The sequence below is a fragment of the Osmerus eperlanus genome, chromosome 24 (assembly GCF_963692335.1).
Source record: "Osmerus eperlanus chromosome 24, fOsmEpe2.1, whole genome shotgun sequence".
Taxonomy (NCBI): domain Eukaryota; kingdom Metazoa; phylum Chordata; class Actinopteri; order Osmeriformes; family Osmeridae; genus Osmerus; species Osmerus eperlanus.
In genome coordinates, this window is record NC_085041.1 from 207,980 (window position 1) to 225,377 (window position 17,398).

At 55.1% G+C, this 17,398-nt stretch overlaps 1 protein-coding gene across 1 annotated transcript in view; it reads right to left on the reverse strand.

Annotated features, from left to right (window-relative positions):
- LOC134011213 (unconventional myosin-IXb-like) overlaps window positions 1-17,398 on the reverse strand; it is a 69,677-nt gene that overhangs the window by 6,395 nt on the left and 45,884 nt on the right. Inside the window, 20 exon segments of the mRNA XM_062450732.1 lie at window positions 2,549-2,667; window positions 3,506-3,553; window positions 4,080-4,203; window positions 4,490-4,621; window positions 7,566-7,671; window positions 8,008-8,136; window positions 8,335-8,527; window positions 8,673-8,746; window positions 9,975-10,086; window positions 10,474-10,515; window positions 11,116-11,153; window positions 11,156-11,285; window positions 12,139-12,246; window positions 12,330-12,502; window positions 13,102-13,211; window positions 14,235-14,353; window positions 14,540-14,606; window positions 14,772-16,121; window positions 16,333-16,493; window positions 16,604-16,753. Of these exon segments, the coding sequence (XP_062306716.1) occupies window positions 2,549-2,667; window positions 3,506-3,553; window positions 4,080-4,203; window positions 4,490-4,621; window positions 7,566-7,671; window positions 8,008-8,136; window positions 8,335-8,527; window positions 8,673-8,746; window positions 9,975-10,086; window positions 10,474-10,515; window positions 11,116-11,153; window positions 11,156-11,285; window positions 12,139-12,246; window positions 12,330-12,502; window positions 13,102-13,211; window positions 14,235-14,353; window positions 14,540-14,606; window positions 14,772-16,121; window positions 16,333-16,493; window positions 16,604-16,753 (3,485 nt within the window).

Sequence of the window (17,398 nt, forward strand, 5' to 3'; positions counted from 1 at the left end):
AGGGAAGGCAGCGTGGGGGAGGGCAGCGTGGGGGAGGGCAGCGTGGGGGAGGGCAGCGTGGAGGAGGGCAGCGTGCGGGAGGGCAGCGTGCGGGAGGGCAGCGTGGGGAAGGCAGCGTGGGGGAGGGCAGCGTGGGGAAGGCAGCGTGGGGGAGGGCAGCGTGGGGGAGGGCAGCGTGGGGGAGGGCAGCGTGGGGGAGGCAGCGTGGGGGAGGGCAGCGTGGGGAAGGCAGCGTGGGGGAGGGCAGCGTGCGGGAGGGCAGCGTGGGGAAGGCAGCGTGGGGGAGGGCAGCGTGGGGGAGGGCAGCGTGGGAGAGGGCAGCGTGGGGGAGGGCAGCGTGCGGGAGGGCAGCGTGGGGAAGGCAGCGTGGGGGAGGGCAGCGTGGGGAAGGCAGCGTGGGGGAGGGCAGCGTGGGGGAGGGCAGCGTGCGGGAGGGCAGCGTGCGGGAGGGCAGCGTAGGGAAGGCAGCGTAGGGAAGGCAGCGTGGGGGAGGGCAGCGTGGGGGAGGGCAGCGTGGGGGAGGGCAGCGTGGGGGAGGGCAGCTTAGGGGAGGGCAGCGTGGGGGAGGGCAGCGTGGGGGAGGCAGCGTGGGGGAGGGCAGCGTGGGGGAGGGCAGCGTGGGGGAGGCAGCGTGGGGGAGGGCAGCGTGGGGGAGGGCAGCGTGGGGGAGGGCAGCGTGGGGGAGGGCAGCGTGGGGGAGGGCAGCGTGGGGGAGGGCAGCGTGCGGGAGGGCAGCGTGGGGGAGGGCAGCGTGGGGGAGGGCAGCGTGCGGGAGGGCAGCGTGGGGAAGGCAGCGTGCGGGAGGGCAGCGTGGGGGAGGGCAGCGTGGGGGAGGGCAGCGTGCGGGAGGGCAGCGTGCGGGAGGGCAGCGTGGGGGAGGGCAGCGTAGGGAAGGCAGCGTGGGGGAGGGCAGCGTGGGGGAGGGCAGCGTGGGGGAAGGCAGCGTGCGGGAGGGCAGCGTGGGGGAGGGCAGCGTGGGGGAGGGCAGCGTGGGGGAGGGCAGCGTGGGGGAGGGCAGCGTGGGGGAGGGCAGCGTGGGGGAGGGCAGCGTGCGGGAGGGCAGCGTGGGGGAGGGCAGCGTGGGGGAGGGCAGCGTGCGGGAGGGCAGCGTGGGGAAGGCAGCGTGCGGGAGGGCAGCGTGGGGGAGGGCAGCGTGGGGGAGGGCAGCGTGCGGGAGGGCAGCGTGGGGGAGGGCAGCGTGGGGGAGGGCAGCGTGGGGGAGGGCAGCGTGGGGAAGGCAGCGTGGGGGAGGGCAGCGTGGGGGAGGGCAGCGTGCGGGAGGGCAGCGTAGGGAAGGCAGCGTGGGGGAGGGCAGCGTGGGGGAGGGCAGCGTGCGGGAGGGCAGCGTGGGGGAGGGCAGCGTGGGGGAGGGCAGCGTGCGGGAGGGCAGCGTGGGGGAGGGCAGCGTGGGGGAGGGCAGCGTGCGGGAGGGCAGCGTGGGGGAGGGCAGCGTGGGGGAGGGCAGCGTGGAGGAGGGCAGCGTGGGGGAGGGCAGCGTGGGGGAGGGCAGCGTGCGGGAGGGCAGCGTGGGGGAGGGCAGCGTGGGGGAGGGCAGCGTGGGGAAGGCAGCGTGGGGGAGGGCAGCGTGGGGGAGGGCAGCGTGCGGGAGGGCAGCGTAGGGAAGGCAGCGTGGAGGAGGGCAGCGTGGGGGAGGGCAGCGTGGGGGAGGGCAGCGTGGAGGAGGGCAGCGTGCGGGAGGGCAGCGTGCGGGAGGGCAGCGTGGGGAAGGCAGCGTGGGGGAGGGCAGCGTGGGGAAGGCAGCGTGGGGGAGGGCAGCGTGGGGGAGGGCAGCGTGCGGGAGGGCAGCGTAGGGAAGGCAGCGTGGGGGAGGGCAGCGTGGGGGAGGGCAGCGTGGGGGAGGGCAGCGTGGAGGAGGGCAGCGTGCGGGAGGGCAGCGTGCGGGAGGGCAGCGTGGGGAAGGCAGCGTGGGGGAGGGCAGCGTGGGGAAGGCAGCGTGGGGGAGGGCAGCGTGGGGGAGGGCAGCGTGGGGGAGGGCAGCGTGGGGGAGGGCAGCGTGGGGGAGGCAGCGTGGGGGAGGGCAGCGTGGGGAAGGCAGCGTGGGGGAGGGCAGCGTGCGGGAGGGCAGCGTGGGGAAGGCAGCGTGGGGGAGGGCAGCGTGGGGGAGGGCAGCGTGGGAGAGGGCAGCGTGGGGGAGGGCAGCGTGCGGGAGGGCAGCGTGGGGAAGGCAGCGTGGGGGAGGGCAGCGTGGGGGAGGCAGCGTGGGGGAGGGCAGCGTGGGGGAGGGCAGCGTGCGGGAGGGCAGCGTGGGGAAGGCAGCGTGGGGGAGGGCAGCGTGGGGGAGGGCAGCGTGGGAGAGGGCAGCGTGGGGGAGGGCAGCGTGCGGGAGGGCAGCGTGGGGAAGGCAGCGTGGGGGAGGGCAGCGTGGGGGAGGGCAGCGTGGGGAAGGCAGCGTGGGGGAGGGCAGCGTGCGGGAGGGCAGCGTGGGGAAGGCAGCGTGGGGGAGGGCAGCGTGGGGGAGGGCAGCGTGGGAGAGGGCAGCGTGGGGGAGGGCAGCGTGCGGGAGGGCAGCGTGGGGAAGGCAGCGTACTTTTCCTGCTTGATGGACTTGATGCGCTCCATCAGGCTCTTGGACTCTGTGTCTGAGTCCAGGGGCTCATCCTCGGGAACGGCACACAGGTCAGAGGTCGCCTTCTCCTTCTCATGCACCTGCAGGGAGGGGCGCGCATGCACCCACAGCAACACACACACACACACGAGACCTGAGGTCAAACTACAAACTGTGACTGCTTGAGCTTTTCTGGTACAGTGATGCGTCAGCAGCTGTCAAAGGGCCAAGGCATCATAAGACTGTTAGAGGAGACGAGTTAAGGGTGGAGATGTTGAGGTGATGGGGTGAGGGTTAGGGTGGAGATGTTGAGGTGATGGTTAGGGTGGACACACACATGCACGCACACAGTTACACACACACGCACATACATGAAAGTACACAGTAGCCAAGTATACTAAGGGATCATCTGAAAGGCAGGAGATGAGGTGAGCCAGGGAGGAAGGGATGACATCATGAGAGACTCTGCCTCAAGGGGTTCGGGCCACACCAGAGGTCCAAAAACTTCATTAATATAGAGACAGGATGTTGTCATCAGGAGATCGCAGGAAGCCTTCCTACTGGTCTACACTCCCATGACTTTCAAAACTTTCCAGAGAGAATGTTGTAGCACGACTCCCAAGTTAAACCTGCTGGCTGACTGGTGTAACAGCTTTGAAAGTCAGGTGAGTCAGTCAGGTGAGAGTCAGCCTCCACTTAGAGCTGCAGAGGACCCAACACCACATCAGGAACATCCATCTAGACACACCGGACACTACCAAGGACATGCAGCCTGCTGGCAACCAGTTAGTACGGGGGGAGGTAGGTAGCAGGGGTAAGAGTTGGGGGGTAGCTAGCGGGGGGTAGCTAGGGGGTCCACAACATCTACATGCCATGCAGAGACGGGTTGGCATGGCAACTACAGTCCAGCTAGGATGTGGCGGGGGTCTGGGTACGTACCACCTCTCCTCTGTACGGAGGGGAGAACCTGAGAGGTAAATGCCAGTGCTACAGAGGAACGGGAGGAGAGCCACATAGAGAACCAGTCACGCAACAGAACACTGATCTACAATAGCTGCTATGCAGAAGGCCTGGACTGCAGGAGGGCTCTGTGGAGACACTTTACTGTCAGCACAAACTCTATCAGAATGTAATCATTTAAAACCGTTGAAATGTTTAACTGTAGAACTGAATTTGGAACTCCACCGAAATTGAAAAAATACTTACAAGTCGAAAGCAATACCATTTTAATTCTATTTCAAACCAATAACGACAATTTGCATCCAATATTCAATTACAACATTCAAAACTATTACCTTCACATTGAATTTGTGCTGTCACTAAAATAGCTCCATAGGGGTCCTCAAAAGAAAAAACAAACATTTAAATAAAATAATCTATGTACACAAAGCCCTAAACCTTGGCCTTCAAGTCCTGCCTGGACCAGTGTGATCCGGCCCTGACCAGTGTGATCCGGCCCTGACCAGTGTGATCCGGCCCTGACCAGTGTGATCCGGCCCTGACCATTTCTCACCGTGTTCTGTCTGTTGAGTCTGAGCTGGTTGACGGCCAGGGCTTCAGCAAACTCCAGCTGCTCGATCTCCTCCATCTTCTCATTGTAGCATCTGATCTGCTCTCTGATCAGCATCTCCACGCAGCTGTGGGGGAAGAGGGTATATGGTGCTGCTGTTGTTCCTGGAGGTTAGGTAACATTTAAGCGCAGGACACTAATACACCACAGTCCGTACAATTGTCACCTCAAGCAGAATGAAACCATTTAGTGAAGCACCTTAACTCTTGAGACTATAACAGTATTAACACACATTAGTGTCCTTAACAACAGACATGGGCTGGGCTGCAGCACACCTCCTGCTGCCCAGACTGGGCCTTTCTAGACAAACCAGAAATCAATCTGAGCTTCAGGAGTCAGAGTTGTGTCCATACGTGGTTGTCTTGGCGACGTCCTTCATGCTCAGCAGTGGGTCTGCGCTGTCGGGACAGCGGAGGATGCAGGGAGCGAACACGATGGCCAGCGAGTTGGGAGACATGCGGTTGTGGGCCTCCTCTTTAGACACCCTGCAGCAAACACACACCCCCGTCACACACACACACACACTGACTACAACAACACTGACATAACCCTAACACACACACACTGACTAGTACCACACTGGTATAATCCTGATACACACTGAGTTAGATTAACTAGTAGTGCCTCAGAATATTTCCTTGCCTGCCTTGATCTACTCAGGCACCACATAATCAGAATGTGGATGAAACTACTATCTATTCATCTAACAGACCTGATCATGGGACCCCTTGACTTGTTGTTTAAGGTGAGTGGAAGACGAGTCTCTCCAAGGTGAAGAGAGTATTGTAAGGAGAGAGTATTGTAAGGAGAGAGTGTTGTAAGGAGAGAGTATTGTAAGGATAGAGTATTGTAAGGAGAGTGTTGTAAGGAGAGAGCATTGTAAGGAGAGAGTATTGTAAGGAGAAAGTATTGTAAGGAGAGTGTTGTAAGGAGAAAGTATTGTAAGGAGAGTGTTGTAAGGAGAGAGCATTGTAAGGAGAGAGTATTGTAAGGAGAAAGTATTGTAAGGAGAGTGTTGTAAGGAGAGAGCATTGTAAGGAGAGAGCATTGTAAGGAGAGAGTATTGTAAGGAGAAAGTATTGTAAGGAGAGTGTTGTAAGGAGAGAGCGTTGTAAGGAGAGAGTGTTGTAAGGAGAGAGTATTGTAAGGAGTGTTGTTAGGAGAGAGTATTGTAAGGAGAAAGTATTGTAAGGAGAGAGTGTTGTAAGGAGAGAGTGTTGTAAGGAGAGAGTGTTGTAAGGAGAGAGCATTGTAAGGAGAGAGTATTGTAAGGAGAGAGTATTGTAAGGAGAGTGTATTGTAAGGAGAGAGTATTGTAAGGAGAGTGTATTGTAAGGAGAGAGTATTGTAAGGAGAAAGTATTGTAAGGAGAGAGTATTGTAAGGAGAGAGTATTGTAAGGAGTGTTGTTAGGAGAGAGTATTGTAAGGAGAGAGTATTGTAAGGAGAGAGTGTTGTAAGGAGAGAGTGTTGTAAGGAGAGTGTTGTAAGGAGAGAGCATTGTAAGGAGAGAGTATTGTAAGGAGAGAGTATTGTAAGGAGAGTGTATTGTAAGGAGAGAGTATTGTAAGGAGAGTGTATTGTAAGGAGAGAGTATTGTAAGGAGAAAGTATTGTAAGGAGAGAGTATTGTAAGGAGAGAGTATTGTAAGGAGAGAGCGTTGTACGGAGAGTGTTGTAAGGAGAGAGTATTGTAAGGAGAGTGTTGTAAGGAGAGAGTATTGTAAGGAGAGAGTGTTGTAAGGAGAAAGTATTGTAAGGAGAGAGTATTGTAAGGAGAGAGTGTTGTAAGGAGAGAGTATTGTAAGGAGAGAGTATTGTAAGGAGAGAGTGTTGTAAGGAGAGAGTATTATAAGGAGAGAGTATTATAAGGAGAGAGTATTGTAAGGAGAGAGTATTGTAATGAGAGAGTATTGTAATGAGAGAGTGTTGTAAGGAGAGAGTATTGTAATGAGAGAGTATTGTAATGAGAGAGTATTGTAATGAGAGAGTATTGTAAGGAGAGAGTATTGTAATGAGAGAGTATTGTAATGAGAGAGTATTGTAATGAGAGAGTATTGTAATGAGAGAGTATTGTAAGGAGAGAGTATTGTAAGGAGAGAGTGTTGTAAGGAGAGAGTATTGTAAGGATAGAGTATTGTAAGGAGAGTGTTGTAAGGAGAGAGCATTGTAAGGAGAGAGTATTGTAAGGAGAAAGTATTGTAAGGAGAGTGTTGTAAGGAGAAAGTATTGTAAGGAGAGTGTTGTAAGGAGAGAGCATTGTAAGGAGAGAGTATTGTAAGGAGAAAGTATTGTAAGGAGAGTGTTGTAAGGAGAGAGCATTGTAAGGAGAGAGCATTGTAAGGAGAGAGTATTGTAAGGAGAAAGTATTGTAAGGAGAGTGTTGTAAGGAGAGAGCGTTGTAAGGAGAGAGTGTTGTAAGGAGAGAGTATTGTAAGGAGTGTTGTTAGGAGAGAGTATTGTAAGGAGAAAGTATTGTAAGGAGAGAGTGTTGTAAGGAGAGAGTGTTGTAAGGAGAGAGTGTTGTAAGGAGAGAGCATTGTAAGGAGAGTGTATTGTAAGGAGAGAGTATTGTAAGGAGAGTGTATTGTAAGGAGAGAGTATTGTAAGGAGAAAGTATTGTAAGGAGAGAGTATTGTAAGGAGAGAGTATTGTAAGGAGTGTTGTTAGGAGAGAGTATTGTAAGGAGAGAGTATTGTAAGGAGAGAGTATTGTAAGGAGAGAGTATTGTAAGGAGAGAGTGTTGTAAGGAGAGAGTGTTGTAAGGAGAGTGTTGTAAGGAGAGAGCATTGTAAGGAGAGAGTATTGTAAGGAGAGAGTATTGTAAGGAGAGTGTATTGTAAGGAGAGAGTATTGTAAGGAGAGTGTATTGTAAGGAGAGAGTATTGTAAGGAGAAAGTATTGTAAGGAGAGAGTATTGTAAGGAGAGAGTATTGTAAGGAGAGAGCGTTGTACGGAGAGTGTTGTAAGGAGAGAGTATTGTAAGGAGAGTGTTGTAAGGAGAGAGTATTGTAAGGAGAGTGTTGTAAGGAGAAAGTATTGTAAGGAGAGAGTATTGTAAGGAGAGAGTGTTGTAAGGAGAGAGTATTGTAAGGAGAGAGTATTGTAAGGAGAGAGTGTTGTAAGGAGAGAGTATTATAAGGAGAGAGTATTATAAGGAGAGAGTATTGTAAGGAGAGAGTATTGTAATGAGAGAGTATTGTAATGAGAGAGTGTTGTAAGGAGAGAGTATTGTAATGAGAGAGTATTGTAATGAGAGAGTATTGTAATGAGAGAGTATTGTAAGGAGAGAGTATTGTAATGAGAGAGTATTGTAATGAGAGAGTATTGTAATGAGAGAGTATTGTAATGAGAGAGTATTGTAATGAGAGAGTATTGTAAGGAGAGAGTATTGTAATGAGAGAGTATTGTAATGAGAGAGTATTGTGCACCTGACAAGGTGGAAGATGAGTCTCTCCAGGGTGTTGAAGTTGGCGCTGGGGAGCTGCTCCAGGACCTTGTAGATGGTGTGGAGCTGCTCCGGTCTGTCTGGGAGCTCTGCAGGAGACACCTCCAGGTTAGTGTCTGTCTGTCTGTAACACTACCGGGTTTATCTACAGAGCCTGCAGCTCCATGGTCTGTAGTGTAACCCTCCATCAGCCACACAGAGCCTGCAGCTCCATGGTCTGTAGTGTAACCCTCCATCAGCCACACAGAGCCTGCAGCTCCATGGTCTGTAGTGTAACCCTCCATCAGCCACACAGAGCCTGCAGCTCCATGGTCTGTAGTGTAACCCTCCATCAGCCACACAGAGCCTGCAGCTCCATGGTCTGTAGTGTAACCCTCCATCAGCCACACAGAGCGGTGCTGCCCCCTGGTGGAGACCTGTCTTACCCACAGCCCGGAGGAAGTCACTGTAGTGGTTGAAGGTCATGAGGGGGTCAGGCAGCTCCCGGAGCCACTGCTTCACCAGGCCAGTGACCGTGTGCAGGGGGTAGTCCTCCAGGCACACGGAGCCAGGGCCTGCAGCCAGGAAGGAGGAACACAACAATAAGACACTACATGAAGCGTGTTTTGGTTTTTAGCACTTTTAAATTCATGGTTGGTGAGAGAGCCAGAGAGCTGCCAGCAGGGAGGAGCCCAACACAAACAGTCTCCATGGTAACAATCTACAGGATATTCCTGACAGCATTATTGTGGTTATTATGGGTTGGCTCTGACCATTCTCCAGGATCTGGTGGAGTTCCTTCATGCGGTTGGCGGAGCCGGACTTGCGGTAGATGCCCTCGGTGTACAGCCCATTCATCTCCACGTGCTCCAGCATCATCTCCATCACCACGGGAACCGGGTTCTTGTCGCTGGTCAGGTGACACACCCGCACACCGAAGTGCAGCCCGCTAGGCTCCTCGTCACTCTGAATCAAACAACCAACCAACCAATCGTCTTAATGATACTTTATCTTCCAGAAGTCAGGATTAGCCTGCCAAAGTAAGACTGTAGAAGGAAGTTAATAGAATAAATGTGGCCAAATGTAAACTAAAATGTGAAAAACTCCATACCTTCTTGGTGCAGAATGTGGAGCAGTCTGTGACTATCTTGGACAGGCACTTCTTGTGGCAAACCATTTTACAATCTGGAGGACATGAAGACTTGGCATCAGAACAAAGCATGGCGCACATTAAGGTCTGGCTGGGTCACAGTGTGTGTGGGGTAGGTGTGTGTATGTGTTACTCACATCTGTGTGTGTGGTATGTGTGTGTGTGGTACTCACAGCTGTGTGTGTGGTATGTGTGTGTGTGGTATGTGTGTGTGTGGTACTCACAGCTGTGTGTGTGGTATGTGTGTGTGTGGTACTCACATCTGTGTGTGTGGTATGTGTGTGTGTGGTACTCACATCTGTGTGTGTGGTATGTGTGTGTGGTACTCACAGCTGTGTGTGTGGTATGTGTGTGTGTGGTACTCACAGCTGTGTGTGTGGTATGTGTGTGTGTGGTACTCACAGCTGTGTGTGTGGTATGTGTGTGTGTGGTACTCACAGTGTGTGTGTGTGGTATGTGTGTGTGTGGTATGTGTGTGTGTGGTATGTGTGTGTGTGGTGTGTGTGTGTGTGGTATGTGTGTGTGTGGTATGTGTGTGTGTGGTGTGTGTGGTATGTGTGTGTGTGGTATGTGTGTGTGTGTGGTATGTGTGTGTGTGGTATGTGTGTGTGTGGTATGTGTGTGTGTGGTATCTGTGTGTGTGGTATGTGTGTGCGTGGTATGTGTGTGCGTGGTATGTGTGTGTGTGGTATGTGTGTGCGTGGTATCTGTGTGCGTGGTATGTGTGTGTGTGGTATGTGTGTGCGTGGTATGTGTGTGTGTGGTATGTGTGTGTGTGGTATCTGTGTGCGTGGTATGTGTGTGCGTGGTATCTGTGTGCGTGGTATGTGTGTGTATGGTATGTGTGTGTGTGGTATCTGTGTGTGTGGTATGTGTGTGTGTGTGGTATGTGTGTGTGTGGTATGTGTGTGTGTGTGGTATGTGTGTGTGTGTGGTATGTGTGTGTGTGGTATGTGTGTGTGTGGTATGTGTGTGTGTGTGGTATGTGTGTGTGCGGTATGTGTGTGTGTGGTATCTGTGTGTGTGGTATGTGTGTGTGTTATGTGTGTGTGTGGTATGTGTGTGTGGTATGTGTGTGTGTGGTATGTGTGTGTGTGGTATGTGTGTGTGTGTGGTATGTGTGTGTGTGTGGTATGTGTGGTATGTGTGTGTGTGGTATGTGTGTGTGTGTGGTATGTGTGTGTGTGTGGTATGTGTGTGTGTGTGGTATGTGTGTGTGTGTGGTATGTGTGTGTGTGTGGTATGTGTGTGTGTGGTACTCACAGCTGCACATGTAAGCCTTCTCCATGCCCCAGATGTAGGAGGTGCACTGGTCACATGACTGCATGATGTTCACCTGGTAGGAGCTGAACATGTGGTCCAGGGGGCTCTCCAACTGTGGGGAGAAGATCCACACAACGTCAACACAACGCCAACACAACGCAACGTCAACACAACGCCAACACAACGCAACGTCAACACAACACCAACACAACGCCAACACAACGCCAACACAACGCCAACACAACACCAACACAACACCAACACAACACCAACACCAACACAACACCAACACAACACAACGTCAACACAACGTCAACACAACACCAACACAACACCAACACAACACCAACACAACACCAACACAACACCAACACAACACCAACACAACACCAACACAACACCAACACAACACCAACACAACACCAACACAACACACCACACACTGGTTGATTAATCACTGAGTTGTAGTTATTGTAGAAAGAGGCCATTTCACACTTACACTCTTGTCTTTCTTCCGTCTCTTCTTGCGAGCTTTGGCCGGCTGAAACACATGAACGTCACATGACCATCACGACTGTCACACACCATCACGACTGTCTGGCGCTATGCGTTAGGTCGGAATATAGTACTGATACACTTCATCCAGTCTCCAGACCATCTGTGATCAAGACAGCTCTCCTTGGCCTGCTGCACCCTCTCTCGTGCCTCGTCCATCTATCCCTCCCTCCCCCTCCCCCTCCCCCTGCCCCTCCCCCTCCCCCTCTACCTTTGCAGGCTCGGCCTCCCCCTGCCCCTCCCCCTCCCCCTCTACCTTTGCAGGCTCGGCCTCCCCCTGCCCCTCCCCCTCTACCTTTGCAGGCTCGGCCTCCCCCTGCCCCTCCCCCTCCCCCTCTACCTTTGCAGGCTCGGCCTCCCCCTGCCCCTCCCCCTCCCCCTCTACCTTTGCAGGCTCGGCCTCCCCCTGCCCCTCCCCCGCCCCCTCTGCAGGCTCGGCCTCCCCCTGCCCCTCCCCCTCCCCCTTTGCAGGCTCGGCCTCCCCCTGCCCCTCCCCCTCCCCCTCTACCTTTGCAGGCTCGGCCTCCCCCTGCCCCTCCCCCTCTACCTTTGCAGGCTCGGCCTCCCCCTGCCCCTCCCCCTCTACCTTTGCAGGCTCGGCCTCCTCCTTCTTGATCTCCCCCTGATGAACCCGTCCAGGATGGACTGGAAGAGGTTGACTACCAGCGGCACCTCTGCCTGCTGCCTGTCCCCCGCCAGGCTGACCACGCGGTGCTGGTAGCCCTTCATCAAACCTTTGTAGCCGATGTGAGGCTTCTGGATGATAGGGGAGCAGCAAGAGAGAGGAGGGGGGGGGGGAGGAGGAGAGGAGGGGGGGAGGACAGGGAGAGAGGAGAGGAGGAGGACGAGAGGAGGGGGGGAGGACAGGGAGAGAGGAGAGGAGGGACAGGGAGAGAGGAGAGGAGGGGGGGAGGACAGGGAGAGAGGAGAGGAGGGACAGGGAGAGAGGAGAGGAGGGGGGGAGGACAGGGAGAGAGGAGAGGAGGGGGGGAGGACAGGGAGAGAGGAGAGGAGGGGGGGAGGACAGGGAGAGAGGAGAGGAGGGGGGGAGGACAGGGAGAGAGGAGAGGAGGGGGGGAGGACAGGGAGAGAGGAGAGGAGGGGGGGAGGACAGGGAGAGAGGAGAGGAGGGGGGGAGGACAGGGAGAGAGGAGAGGAGGGGGGGAGGACAGGGAGAGAGGAGAGGAGGGGGGGAGGACAGGGAGAGAGGAGAGGAGGGGGGGAGGACAGGGAGAGAGGAGAGGAGGGGGGGAGGACAGGGAGAGAGGAGAGGAGGGGGGGAGGACAGGGAGAGAGGAGAGGAGGGGGGGAGGACAGGGAGAGAGGAGAGGAGGGGGGGAGGACAGGGAGAGAGGAGAGGAGGAGGACGAGAGGAGGGGGGGAGGACAGGGAGAGAGGAGAGGAGGACAGGGAGAGAGGAGAGGAGGGGGGAGGACGAGAGGAGGGGGGGAGGGACAGGGAGAGAGGAGAGGAGGGGGGGAGGGACAGGGAGAGAGGAGAGGAGGGGGGAGGAGAACGTTTATAAAACGTTCCACAGGGGTTCCTATGCTGCAATCAAGAGCCGCAGGTGGGTTGTGCAGCAGCAGTGTTTGAGGAGAGCAACACTCACTGGGAGAGAGTACATGCCCTTGATGGTCTCTCTGAACTGCATGGTGGCATTGATGAAGATGTGCTCCGTGGCTGAAAGCTGCTTCCCTCGGGAGCGCAGATCGTTCACCTGCAACCATGGAGCAACAGAGGGAGTTAGCATGTCAGGTAAGCGTGTTGGGATAGCGTGACGAGGACGTTAGAGCATCCTACCTGATTCCCCAGGAACTCGTCCAGGTGTCGGAGCTCGTTGGTGTTGGTGATCTCGCGGTCCAGGGAGGCGTTCCACTTCTCAGTGACTCTGGTGGCCCGGCTGATCTTCAGCGTGGGATTCCGCCCCAGGGCTTTCCCGGCCGTCTGAGGGCGGGAGGGGGGCTGCAGCGCGGCTGGGAGAGAGGAACACACAGAATGTCAGACAGAACATCCAAACCACCAAAACAGTATCTAAAAAATGTATTAATGAAAATCGGAGGAATTATTTCTGAAAATATTTTTGTTATATATATTTTCTATCTTAGAGCTGAGTGGTTCTCCCATAACAGCCGGCAGCCCAGCTGCACAGCCCAAACAGCTCAGAGTCAAGACAACTCCAAACAACTCTGTTACCACAGCGCCTGCTCCTACACGAGCCACTGTTTACCCAGAAAACAAACGGTTTGATAAAGCCAGTAGAACAACACACGTGGTCTCCAGTCAGTCTACAGACAGGCCAGAAGGTTGACAGGCTAAAGCTAACCAGCCAAAAAGGATCAAATATAGCAGGCTAAAAGCTAAGAGGTTAACAGGCTAAAAGCTAAGAGGTTAAAATGTTAACAGGCTAAAAGCTAAGAGGTTAAAAGGCTAACATGCTTAAAGTTAACAGGTTAACTTGACCAGACTACAGACTGGGATGCTAACACCACTACTGTATGAGCGAGTTAGAGTCTGGAAATTCACAAACAGGAGAAGAGACACAGGAAGGAAACCACCCAGCCATGAGTCCTACCTTCCCCTGCTGCCCGCTCAGCCAGGGTCTGGCTCTGGTCTCCATCCTCCAGGGTCTGGGGCTCTTTAGGAGGCTTCTTCTTCAAGATCTTCCTCAGAAACCCACTGGACCTACACCAGACAGCACAGAGGGTCAAGGGTGTTTTACAACAGGTCTCGAGGAGAAGATCTTCCTGCCCTGGAGACCCCTGGAGGGACAGGAAGATCTTCCTGCCCTGGAGACCCCTGGAGGGACAGGAAGATCTTCTCCCACCAGGGTCAGAGAGCCTTCAAGTTTCGATGGTCCAGGAATCCAGATCTACATTTGAAAAACCTGGGATCTGCTTATTTTCATAACTATTACAAAGGGTTCCAAAGAAATTCCCCAAATCTAACGTGATGATGCTACTGAAGGCCAGGGGTTCCTAGCTGTAAGGCCTCCAGGCTCTCTACTGCACACCTTCATCTACTCAGACCAGCTCTGCTCTGGGCACCATGGCAACACATCACAACAGAGCTGCTGGAGGGAGCGCTCGCAGCCCGGGGGATGAGTGTGTTCAGCCAGGAGGTATTTCCTGCATCTCTGCCTTCCCATGACTAAGAGTCTAGCTAACCTGGCTTTATAAGGGTAAACACGTAGTGCTTGAGTGAGAGTATGTTTATGCGCGTGTGTGCAAGAGTGTGTGAATGTGTGTGGACAGCCCACAGCCTCGGATGACTTGATTACAGAAGAGTGTTTACCCATCAGCCCATGTGGATCTCCGAGGGGTCAACTAACTTAGATGGCCATGGCAACTGTAACTAACAGATGGCCATGACAACTGTAACTAACTTAGATGGCCATGGCAACCCTAACACTGGCTGTAGCTTCCCTTTTAGTATCCATGCAGCAGATGGAGCCACACAGGAGAACTTGGGATGAGGGAGGCTGGCATGAGTCCAGGGGGTACTGTACCTCTCTGGTGTAGAGGCTAGAGGCTGGCATGAGTCCAGGGGGTACTGTACCTCTCTGGTGTAGAGGCTAGAGGCTGGCATGAGTCCAGGGGGTACTGTACCTCTCTGGTGTAGAGGCTAGAGGCTGGCATGAGTCCAGGGGGTACTGTACCTCTCTGGTGTAGAGGCTAGAGGCTGGCATGAGTCCAGGGGGTACTGTACCTCTCTGGTGTAGAGGCTAGAGGCTGGCATGAGTCTGGGGGGGCGGGGCTGCTCTGGCTCCTCCTCCGTATCGAGCTGCTCTTGGAAATGTCTGAGAGGCAGTCAGCAGGAGACGGTACCTGTACACACACACCATATATACACACACACACACACACACCATATATACACACACACCATATATACACACCATACACACACACACCATATATACACACCATATACACACACACAGGGACATCGTTAAGTAAGTAGCCCAGTTTCAGGGATCTTCTGGAAAGCTACAACAGGAGTGTGAAGGCCACCTCTGTGTTGGAGGTGGTGCTGTGCTGGGACGACCCAGGAGACGATGCTTCTGAGGAGGTCTGGGTCCTGGGGACAGAAGCACGCAGGTCACATCACAACACAAGGATGCTTGCTGACACATACTTCTACACATAATACAGATAAATAAATCCATCTAAATAATCCCAGACTTCCGGACTCTGGAAGTTGGGAAGATGTTTAGCGTGCTAGCTAACTTAAGAGGAGACGTACTGAAGAGGTTTCTTCCTCCAGTCGTCCTTGCTGAGGGGCGGGCCGGGGCTACCCCCCCCATCGCTCCTCCTCCCCCCCCTCCACTTCTCCTTCATGCCGCCGGGCCGCTGGTAGCGTTGTAGGCCGACAGCCTCGCCATGCCCGTTCCTGCTGGGCTGCTGTAGGGGCAGGGAGGTGGGCCTCGCCGGGCCAGGGGAGGACAAGGACCTAGCCTCTCTCTGGTCCTCCCTCTTCCCCTTCCAGGCTACGAAAGTGTACTGATCCAGCTCCTTGCTGTCCGCTCGCTCCTTCAGCTTGACCTCTGACCCACTGGGTGCCTGGTGACCTTTGACCTTGGGCGGGGGGCTGGGGTCCTCCGTGGTTGTTGGGCTGGGGTCCTCCTTGGTTGGGGGGCTGGGGTCCTCCTTGGTTGGGGGGCTGGGGTCCTCGCTGGTTGGGGGGCTGGGGTCCTCCCTGGTTGGGGGGCTGGGGTCCTCCTTGGTTGGGGGGCTGGGGTCCTCCCTGGTTGGGGGGCTGGGGTCCTCCCTGGTTGGGGGGCTGGGGTCCTCCCTGGTTGGGGGGCTGGGGTCCTCCCTGGTTGGGGGGCTGGGGTCCTCCCTGGTTGGGGGGCTGGGGTCCTCCCTGGTTGGGGGGCTGGGGTCCTCCCTGGTTGGGGGGCTGGGGTCCTCCCTACTGGCAGCTCTCTGGCTCTCTCTCTGGCTGTGCTCCAGGCCTCGCTGCCTCCTCAGCTCCCTCTTCTCCTGGCTGCGGGAGGCGAGGCCTCTGTGGAGCTGGGGGGGCCGGGGTTTGCTCTGCCCCGGCTGGCCGTCTGCGGGGACATCTAGGGGGGAAGCCCGACAGGTATGGGTCTGCTGTGCTGTCGTCTTCGGCCGGAGTCCCTCAGACTGGGTCTTCTCTGGGCCTGGCTCCTCCTCCAGCTGGGCTGCAGCCTCAGACTGAGAACCATTAGACTCAATATCAGGGTTAGTCCCGCGCTCCTCTTCCTCCCCCAGCCCCTCATCCTCCTCCTCCTCTCTGGGCAGGGGGCTGGTCACAGCCTCTCCTTTCTCCTCCTCTCTGGGCAGGGTGCTGGCCACAGACATGTCATCCTCGTCTTGGCTCTCTTTCACAAGCTTCTTGTTTGCTCCACTAACAAGGTTCTCATTGGCTGCCAGGGCTGTCAGGGCTTCTTGGTCCGCCTGCCTCCGTCTGGCAGCCTCCTCTTCCTCCCTCGCCCTGGCGTCCTCTGCCTCCCGCTCCGCCTCTCTGGCTAGCCAGGCCTCCTCCTCCTCCTTCCTCCTCCTCGCCTCCTCTTCCTCCTTCATCCTTCTCAGCTCCTCCTCCCTCTTCTCCTCTCGTATAGAGTGACATCTGTGAAAAGAGCCAGATGTACCATTAAAAAAACACGAGGAGCTTGTCTAAGAAATCCCATTGAATATTTATGAGCTCCTAACTGTGAAGACTTAGTTAATGACGAGGTGAGGTTAGGGTTAGGTGAGTGAGTGTTAACATTAGGTGGGTGAGTGTTATGGTTAGGTGATAGTGTGGGTGTGAGGTAGGGTGGGTGTGAGGGGTGAGGTACCTTCGGCGTGCCGAGTGGCCCCGTGCCAAGGCCTGGATCCTGGTGGCGCTATCCCGCTGCAGAAGGAAGTTTGACCTCTGGTGCCACCCACGCCACACCGCCTGGATCAGACAGGCTGCCTGCCGGCGTCGCTCCTCCCTCAGGCACCCACGCCACCAACGCTAAGGAGGGGAGGGAGTTTAGGCATTGCCTCTCAGACTGCAAGGTGAGAGGGTAGAGCACCACTGCTCTACCTGAAGAGGCATTGAGCTGGGGGTCCTGGTAATCCTACCTGGATCAAGATGGCCGCCTGCCTCATGTCCAGGAAGTTCTTCCTCTCCAGATGGGCTCTGAGCCAGCGCTGCAGGATGAGGATCCTGCGCATCACTTCCTTGTGCAGCGTGTCCTGCAGCTGCTGACGCTCCAGTTCCTTCAGGTACACCTGCAGAACCAACACATGACCCTACTGTACACCTGCAGAACCAACACATGACCCTCCTGTACACCTGCAGAACCAACACATGACCCTCCTGTACACCTGCAGAACCAACACATGACCCTACTGTACACCAGCAGAACCGACACATGACCCTCCTGTACAACTGCAGAACCGACACATGACCCTACTGTACACCTGCAGAACCAACACATGACCCTACTGTACACATGCAGAACCAACACATGACCCTACTGTACACCTGCAGAACCAACACATGACCCTCCTGTACACCTGCAGAACCAACACATGACCCTCCTGTACACCTGCAGAACTAACACATTACCATCCCGTAGGCCTCTCGTAAATCCAATATTTTCCAGTAGCTTGCTTCTAAAAGCTTATCTTGTGTATTTTATAAGGTATGTATTCTTAATGCACATATTCGCCTACCATTCATTGTAAAATGTTGTATTTATTTGATTTATTCACTTATTATTATAATTTGTTTGTATAACATGTCCTGTTTCCTATGATGTAGTATCATTCATTCTATGTGTGTGCTTTGTAATATGTTGGCACTTCACATTCTCCAGGAGAGTGCTCGATCGTCTCATTTCAGAGAGGTCAGGGAAGAATGTTTACAGTTCT